General features: G+C 38.9%; 1 protein-coding gene across 1 annotated transcript in view; it reads left to right on the plus strand.

Annotated features, from left to right (window-relative positions):
• The window catches only part of LOC122811345 (aldo-keto reductase family 1 member B1-like), a 154011-nt gene extending 145596 nt beyond the window's left edge, over positions 1 to 8415 (plus strand). Inside the window, exons 10-11 of the mRNA XM_044083124.1 lie at positions 7498 to 7564; positions 8117 to 8415. Of these exons, the coding sequence (XP_043939059.1) occupies positions 7498 to 7537 (40 nt within the window). The 3' untranslated portion in view covers positions 7538 to 7564; positions 8117 to 8415. The remainder of the gene's footprint in view (positions 1 to 7497; positions 7565 to 8116) is intronic.
• The last annotated feature ends 1521 nt before the right edge of the window (positions 8416 to 9936 follow it).

Below are 9936 nucleotides of genomic sequence, written 5' to 3' on the forward strand. Positions count from 1 at the left end.
AACAGCTGTCATACTATTCTTAGAGATACAAACATGTTTTTACAGTGTCTACATGATAGAATGGAAACTATTAATGATGATGAAGCATTTGTATTCCTTACTATGGATATTGAATACCTTTTTACGAGCATTCCGAATGCATGGGGAATTGATAAAGTAAGAGAGTTCCTTAACACAGACAGGAAGCTTACACCAAATAAGATTTTGTTAGTCTGTAGCCTATTAGAGATTATACTTGAAAATAATGTTACTTTCCAAGATGAGTTCTTTCTACAGATGAATGGCGTAGCAATGGGCATGTCATGTGCCAACAGCTACGCCAATCTATCATTAGTAAGATGGGAAGAAGAGTATGTTTTATCGATCTTGAATCCTTATTATGATTGTATCCTTTGGTATGTACGTTTCGTGGATGATGTTTTTATTTTATGGAGAGGACATGGTTCCAGTATCAGTAATTTTGTAGATTATTTACATAGTACAACAGATTTTTTGAAATTTTCTTTTACTTCTTCTGACATCTCCATTGACTTTCTAGATGTAAGTGTAACTAAAACTAATTTAAAACAGCTGAAAACTAGTATTTACTACAAACCTACCAGGACCAATGCCTGTCTTCATAAATCTAGCATGCACCCGAGACACATTTCTAGAAATGTTCTCAAAGGACAAGTTTTTAGAACTTTACGCCTACATAACAATGATGAAGAGGCTGCAGGGGCACTGGATAAATTACACAGTGAATTTGAGCAAAGAGGTTACTCAAGTTCAGAAATCACGAATGTGATAACAGAGGCATGGAAAGTTAGATCAACAAGATGTAAGCCTTACATGAGCTCTCAAGAAACTGATATGAGAACGTCTGGTAATAGAGACATTGATAGGAATAAGTTTAGAGTAGTTTTTCGATTTGCAAGTGATATCAATAAGTATACAGATATCATTAAGAAGAACTGGCACTTACTACAGGAAATACCAGACCTTGTCCCCATGATCGGTGACACACCAAGTTTTAGTTTTAAGAACAACGTGTCATTGAAGCAACATCTTTGTAATAAAGAACACCAACCCCATAGAAAAAAACCTCTCCAACAGACAAGGCACTTTTCCATGCAGGAATTGTGCAGCCTGTCAGTACATTTATATTAAAAATGAGTATATTCATCCGATTGAATATTTTAGGTTATATACTAAGAAATACTATGATTGTAAGAGTACAGATGTTATTTACTTTAGTTTTTGTCAAGCATGTCATGCCTATTATGTAGGAAAAACAAACAGAACTTTTAAAGATAGAATATTAGAACATGCAAGGGATATACGAAATTTGAAACAATCTAATGCCCTAGCAAATCATATTTTAAATACAAACAGTACTCACTGCTTCAAATTTTTGGTTTTACAGCAAGTATTAAGGACAAATAGAGGTGGGGACATAGAAAATTATACGGAAGAGTTAGAACAGAAATGGATTATCAAGCTGAATGCAGATAGATATCCGGGCTTAAATGGCTGTACTTCACTAGTCCCTTGCCTTAAAGCAAGACGTCTTAAACATTAATTTCTAGGTTTTAATGTGGTACTATGGTTCATCAAGCTTTTGCATTTACTTATGTATATATTTAAGATTTTATATAGGACATTTTTATATTATATATATTTTTTTATACTTTTACATATATTATGGTCAATAATGATGGTTTTTATAGAGAGATGTACTTTAAGGTTGGTTTTAAATACATAGTTTGCATAAGCTTGTACTAATAGTGTTTAATTGTTAAATTATTTGACTGTATTGCTTTAAATAGTTGAAACCACACTGATTGCTTAAGTATTTAACCAAGCATGGTCTGCATTAACATTGTCTGATGAAGTAACACTGAGTTGTGAAAGCGCTCACCTAATGTTCTTTTCTAAATAAAGTTACTGTGGATAGTTTCAGTGTGCAACTTTGGTGCCTCATTCTATTCTTATTGTTCATGCATCTCACCTTATACCTGAAACAGTTCTCTGAAGTGCCTTTTCTGTTTCAACATGAACAATGAGGGACAGTAACAACATTAAATATAACAAGATGCTGGAGAGACTAGCGGTCAAACTCAGTTAGGATTTCATGCTGACTTTGTCTGTTTTATATATGTTCATCCCATCTCAGGATAGATTTATATTGTGCCTCAACATATGTGCTCAGCAAGCAGTTCAACTGCAGCCCACTTCTGTGGCACCTGCTGCTGAAGCACATGACTGTGATGACATTGGGAGTGCCTTGACTGAAGGTGTCCTTAGCCTGACACCTGCAAGTAGCCCATCTGCATTGCCTGAGGAACCCAGGCGCAACTTTTGTCAAGAGAGCAATGGGCAGGTATATGGGCCAGGTGGAGACCCTTGTGAGCAGATAGCAGGTTTGGTTGGCCAGCAGGCCCTAAGTTTTCAGATGACTGCAAGCTGGGGTTATCATAGACTCCCCTACAGACACTAGCATTCTTCAAGAAGGTCTATCTCTGACTAACAAATGGTGCCAAAGCTATGGTCTTAAACTCAATGCTGAGAAGTACATAATTGTATCCTTTGGGAAATCAACCATCCCAGCTAATTACCATGTTGATAACACACCCCTGCGAGTTGACCCAGTGTTCAGGGATCTAGGTATGCACATATACAGTAGCCTTTTCTTCGACCACCACGTGGCCACAGTTGTGAGGAAATCCTTTTATGTTGAGCACCTTATAAATAAGGGCAAGGCATTTAGGTCCAAAGAGGTCATTATCCCACTGTACTCCGCTCTTATCAGATCAGTCATAGAGTACAATGCTCCCTTTGGTATGTACCTGACCAGGCATATGAAGCAACTAGAGAAACCTGAAAGATTTCTTACAAAAATAATACAAGGCATAATAAACCTGCTTTATGCAGAGCACTTTAAAGCCCTTTCCCTCTAATCAGTCTCTCATAGATTGCTGAGGGGTGATCTATGCCTGGCTTACAAAGCATCCGCAAACCCCACACTTATGAATCTCCTACATATTCGTAAGTCAAAGAGTACCAGAAATACAAGGTCTAGAGACCTGAATTTTGTCTGTGACCTAAACAGAACATGCTGGAGAGAGAGACGTTTCCCAGAAACTATTCCTCCTGTGGAATAGGCTTCCCATCCATGTGAATCTGAGATAGTCTACTACCCAGTTTACGCACAACCTAGACAAGTGGATAGGGAATAGGAAATTTACACTGGCCTGGCACCCATGTCCCTTCTGGACAGAGGTAGCTTATAAATGCCTGCCCCTCAGTGCCCTACTTGGATAAAGACATCATTATTCTTTTAGGAAAACTTGGCTAGGCTTAGAAAGGCCCCCATGGTTGTTAGCCTAGTAACAGTCTATGACTGTATAAATTAAAGGAGGGTGTGGCCCATACCACAGATCTGCCTGATATTCATGCAGCAATGGATCACACTAATTTTCCTCTAGACTGATAAGGCAGTTAATATGATGCTGCTTGATCCCATCCCACCTTACCCTTCACCAGGTGTGCCCACTACTTCTTATGTCATATTTTATACCACGAGCGCTGTCCAACCTTCCCCGGTTCTAAATGTCTGCCTTCTGTCTGTATCACTCCCACGTCTCCCTGTTCTAGTGTGTGTGCACATCTGCCCGTTTGTTATTGATCGTTTGCCTGTTCCCAAACACTGACCTACTGCAATTTCCTATCCTTCCTTACCTTATAACCCTCTCTTTTCTATATATTATAATAAAGAAATCCCCATCCCAACAAATAATTTCTTACCTTCCCCCCATGCTGCACAGAGTTATATGTTGTCCTTTTATATATCCCTCTGCTTCCTAACTTCCCTATATCCTATTTTCCTACCCACTCCTTTCCTTCCCATTTCTGCATCTAACAGATGTCCCTGCTAGTATTGCATAAACATATGCTGCATTTTCAACACTAGCAAATGCAGCAGGACCATTACATGTACTGCCTTAAATTTGGGTTGCATCAGTCTTTTAATTCTAGTTTGTGGTTCTCATAATATCATGCAATCATAGGGTCATAGGTAGGTACTAGGCTATTGGCCCTAGGGCCTATAGAAGCCTAGCCAAAAAGGTTCCCTGGCTTTTGCCACCCAAGAAAATTATTTTCCTGTGCCCCTGTCGAACAGCGACGCAGAAGTGATCCCCAGGGTGAATTTTCTATTTCCTATCCAGTTGTCAAGATTTTTCTTAAAGAGGGCCAATGAGGAGCTTTGCTTGACATGAATGGGTAGTTTGTTCCAGAGTATGGGAAGTCTCTGGGACAGGAATCTATCCCTCTAGCATGTTCTGTTTATTGTGGTGACAAGGTTTAGGTCCCAGGAGCGTGTGGTTTGGAGATTGGGATTTCTTTAAGTGTAGCATGTCCAACAGTTCTGGGTTTGACATAGCTTTGTATATTAGGCAGAGATCACCTCTGAGTAGGTGATATGTGACGGAGTAGAGCTGGAGTTTTTTGAGACTGTCTGCGTATGGCATCTGTTTGAGGCCGGTAATCCTCTTTGTGAGGTATTTCTGTGGCCTTTCCAATTGTTGTAGGTGTCTTGCGAGGTACATGCCGAATGGGGCATTGTACTCTATAATGGGTGGGATGAGTAGAGAGGAACAATGACCTCCTTGTTTCTAGAGGAGAACCCTTTTGTGATGAGGTGTGCCACGTAGAAGGATTTCCAGACTACTTTGGCGATGTGGTTATCAAAGGAGAGACTTCTGTCCAGATGTGTGCCGAGGTCTCTTATCACACTTTCGGTGTTTAGTGAGCTACCGCCTATGTGGTAGTTCATGAGTACCGAGTTTTTCCCAAAGGGGATGACAATGCAATTCTTGGTATTGAGCTTGAGGCCATGACTTTGACACCAGGCATCTGTCTCTGTGAGGCCCTTTTGTAGAATGTGTACATCATTAGGTGATTCTATTATGGCTCCCAATTTGCAGTTGTCTGCGAACCTTTTCAGCCAAAGACCTTCTGTGTTGACCTGCACTTCAGAGAAGTAGATGCCGAACAGGAGAGGACCCAGGACCGAACTCTGTGGAACTCCACTCATCACTGGTCTGAAGTCGGACTTGGAGTTGTCTACTATTACTGTGTGGGTTCTGTCAGTGAGCCAGTTGGCCACCCATCTTGTGACATAGAGATTTATGCCCAGTTTAGTGAGTTCATCTATAATTCCAGAGTGGGGGATGGTATTGAAAGCCTTGGCGAGGTCAAGATAGGCTGTGTGCACTACCTTGCCCTCCTTTATGGCTCTGTTGACTGCTTCAAAGAAGTCAATCAAGTTTAGTAGACATGATCTACCTTTTACAAACCCAAACTGAGTGAGGTCCAGGGTTTAGAGGTTACCTATGTCTTAGTTTATAAGCTCCAAGAAGATATGTTCCATGGCCTTGCAGACCAGATTTGTCAGACTAATGGGGTGGTAATTTCCAGGGTCCATGGTGGTACCCCCTTTGTGGAGTGGGATAACCTTCACTGTGTGCCATTCAGTAGGAACATAGCCTGAGCTGAGGCTATGACTGAACATGGTACTTAGGTAGGGTGCCAGTTCGTTCTGTAGTTTGTGCAGTACGCAGCCTGGGATGTTGTCTGGTGCCATGGATGCTGTGTTCTTGGCTTTGGAGAGTGTGGTCTTTACTTGTTCGTCTGTAATTACAGGGGCTTTGCATTCTTCCGGTATTAAGATGGGCCCTGTGGGGGGGGGAGGGTAAAGTTAGCACTGAACCTATCTGCCAGGATGTGGGCAATATCAGTTGGTTCTGTATATTTAGAGCCATTGTGCTGTAGCTTAGAGCAGATCTGAGTTTTGTCATTGAGATTCTTGACATAGCTGTAGAATGCTTTGCGGTTGTCTTTGGAATCAGTGGCAATTTTATTTTCATAACTAGCTTTGGAGGATTTTATGAGGGATCTCAGCTTCTTGCTGAGGCTGACCAAGGAGTTCCTCCAATCTTGCTATTTTACTCTTTTTTGCAACAGCTTCTTCCTTCTGTTGTAGTTTGTCTATGGCAGGGGACCACCAGATTGGCTTCCTTTTTTTGGAGGACAGCGTCTTGGTTATGTTGGGGATGGCACGATCCATGCACTCATGTATGTGCTTATATAGTGCATTTGTGTAAGATTCAGCACTCTTACCTCTATTTTCCATCTGCGTGGGTGTCGTGAAGTTTGCCACTTCTGTCTTAAGAAGCATGAAGTTGGCTTTGGAGTAGTTTTTGATGGTGGTTTCCTTAATGGGGGTGGGATATGGCTTTCTAGGGTGATTAGCTTGTGGTTGGAATTGACCTCTGGTGTGGAACACCGGTTACCCATACTGGTAATGACCAGGTCCAGGATATTGCTGCACCTGGTGGGGGTGTGGACAACCTGATCCAAGGCTTTGGAATTTATGAATTCCAGAAAACATTGAGCAAATGAATTGGTACATGAGTAGTTTTTCCAGTTGATGGTGGAGTAGTTAAAATCGCCCATAATTAAGGTATTGGGTTATACCTTAATATTTTCCAGTATCTTAAGAAACAAAGAGTGGGGAATCCTGGGGCATGGTGGGGGATCTGTAACAAGCTACAACCTGGATAGCAGTCTTGATCCTTGCAGCAATGAGCAACTTGTCCACCCTATCCATTGTAGCTTGTTCAGTTGCATATATATTTCACTGCATGTAAATGTTTATTTGCATAGTTGTGCCATTACTCCTGCACCCCCAAACATGGAGCATATATATATTGGCACAGAAGTGGTGTCTGTCTTGGCTTGCACATGTAATGACTACATATATTGCCATGACGTTATGTTTAGCTGTACAGAAATGAAGTGTCTCTGAAAGAATCCCAAGGAAAATTGTAATAAGAAAATTTTGTCAGCAGATGCCATATAACTGAAGGTAAATGTTTACTATAAAATTTAATTGCTTTCATTTTATGGAGATATTTGCGACCTGTATAGCTCATTTTCTATTACAGTATGCATCATTCATTAGCTCTCTACTACCTGCTTTATTCAGCTCAGGGTTGTGGAGGGAAGCCAGAGCCCATCCCTATATTCTCTTTTTTAAACAGTATAATGAACCCAGCTCTAAATTATGCAGAAAGTAAGTATTACATCTATTCTAAAACATTAGCTATTAATCACTTGAAAACACGCATAGAGGTATGTAAAAGCTTGCGACGCTGTTCCATTTTTGTTTTAGCAAAGTGCTAGGGTCTTGGACAGTCATATTTTAACTGGAATTTTGGAGAGTATTGTCTACATTTACCTGCAACCAAAAGTTTCTGAATTATGCAGGAAAAACAACTTCCCAGTGCAGGTTGTGTTTTAAGTGGTGTAAAGAATGTGTTATTGCATTTCTGAAGTTAATTACATTTAATTATCGATTTCAGGCAGGCTTCATAAACTTAGATCATGAAAGCAGAACTGTAAACAAAAATATTTTGTATCACAGAAATTACATCCTTTTTTTTAAATTTGCAGGTTACCTAACCACAAATTCTACCCTTTTAAGGAAGACTGAGATTTCATGATGTCATAAAATAAAAAGGTAATATGAAAGGAAATGAAAACATGGGAGTTTGCTTAACCAAGAATGGTATATTTAGCTCAAGCTTGCATCAGAGTGCAAAGTTACATGGCAGATATTACATTGTACAGGGTATTCATTTATACAAAGGAATGAGCATTACACAGTGAGAAGAATTTTGTTTTCCCAAAGTGTTTACACATAAATAAATGTATACTTTCTTCAAGGTTTGTTAAAAGGAAAGTTCTGGACTAAGTTCATACCCTGCCTGTAAAACAGTAGTAACCAATAAACAGATTCTATTGGCAGCCATGTTTGCAGACTTGCTTTCCACCTATACAGGCCATTGCCTGAACTCTCCTAACACAGGATCCATATTTTTTTGTAGTTTCATTGGGTAATTTTCTGAATTTGTATTATTCCATGATGTTATGTTTAAGAAATTATAAATCATTGCATACATCTTTAACCTCTTCATCTAATCTAGTCGCTTAGATAGATTTTTTTTTAACATGGATCACGTTCACTGACGAGACTGCCTATTAAATTAAAGTTTTTTTTTCATCTTTTCAGGGTAAAGCAGTGAAGAAGACTTTACAAGGAAACAAGCCAGGAGGGAAAAATGCTTCTTACGAAAATGAGTTTCAAGGAAAGAGCTGCTTCTTATTCGACAGTATGACTGCCATTTTCCTGCAGAACTTTGATTCCAGTAAAAATGTCACATATCTGTATGATTAGTCACATTTAAAACATTTTAATTACTTAACCAATGAGCAGAATGGAGTACATTTTAATCTGCTACAATTGCACTTGACAGGTTTAAGATGTCTCTTGTAGTAAGGATTTGCCAGTAATAAAATGCAGAGTATCAATTTGTGTTTGCCAGTTTTTGAATGATGAACTTGACGTATTACTCTTTGTGTACACACAATACTGTCATAATTCTTTGTAATCAAATTAAAAAACATACACATTTAAAGTTTTGGTGGGGTGTAGCTGTATACAGCTGTGTGCATGGTGTGCCATTTTTACTGTTCCCACACTAAATCATCTAATTAATCTCTGAAAATAGATTCCATGTCCCAAGGCAAGTGTTGCTAACGTACACTAGTCCATATTTCAAATTAAATGCAGTAAACTGTTAGCACCTCATTTACATCTCCTTTGAAAATTATACTAACAGCAGATAAATAAGGTAAGGATACTGGGGTAATGTGAAAATTAGGAACCTAGTCACAACCGATCTGTATGGGAGCAGAACCGCTAACAATAATATGAATAAAAACTCTTGATTGCAGATTGGATGTTAAGGAGATTATGTAGGCAAGTGCTTGAATAAAGACAATAAGCTGAATGGGAAAAAATGCAGAGGACACAAAACTGATCATGGACTGTCTTTAGAATTTATGTCTAAATAAAAATATGGAGCTTAGTCACTGGGGGCAGACACAACTATATATATATATATATATATATATATATATATATATATATATATATATATATATATATATATATATATAGTTATACTGGAACACTGACCCATATAGAATGTTAGAGGGATGTGTCAGTTTTTGTTTTACAGTACTCTGGTTGTATATCATAAACTGCCAGATCAAAGGAATGGATCCCCAGTATATGAATGTTTCTATGGTCTCCTGATGACACCAGTATAAAGATTGCAGGAAGATGAATGCATTGAGCAAAGTAACTGGTACTAGAGACTGTAATAGAGGAACTGAAGGCTACAAACTTGTGGAATGCTAAGGCACTTGTGCGGATACTTTGGAAAGATGGCAATTAGCTAAAAAACTGAAACCAGAGAATGCAACTGGGGACTGTGTACTACAGTCCTTCAAAATATCCCAGTAGTCAAGATGTGCTGGACAGAATACTAAGGCAAAGTATCTGCATATGCACCTAAACTACTACTGCAATCATACAAATAGTGAATAAGGTTGCGAATCGCAAAAGGTAAGCACTAATGTGCATACTGCTTTACTTCTACAATGATTTGGATTTTATTTTACATTTTAGAGCACAAATACTAATAGACATCTGCTAAACAAAGCAATACAGTCTCACAATGAAAATAGACATAGCATCAAAACTTCTCTGCCCTTGAAACTCGCATTCATTGAAACCCACATCCAAAGAAAATACATCTGGCCAGTGTCGGCTAAAGATTACCTTTGGACTATGTTCAAACCATAGGCCCTATGCACACAAAACAAGAAACATACATGTGTTCTTTGATACACCTTCCTGACTTTATTAAATTATATTCCTTGTATAATACAGCACATTTGGTAGAGTGCGTTTTAAATTTATTGTTTGAACATTTTTCCAGTAAGCAATGAACCAATAATGACAAAACTGCCAAATTCAGAACA

This window comes from Protopterus annectens, chromosome 9.part0, assembly GCF_019279795.1.
Source record: "Protopterus annectens isolate FY-2018-M chromosome 9.part0, PAN1.0, whole genome shotgun sequence".
NCBI classification, from domain to species: Eukaryota; Metazoa; Chordata; order Ceratodontiformes; family Protopteridae; genus Protopterus; species Protopterus annectens.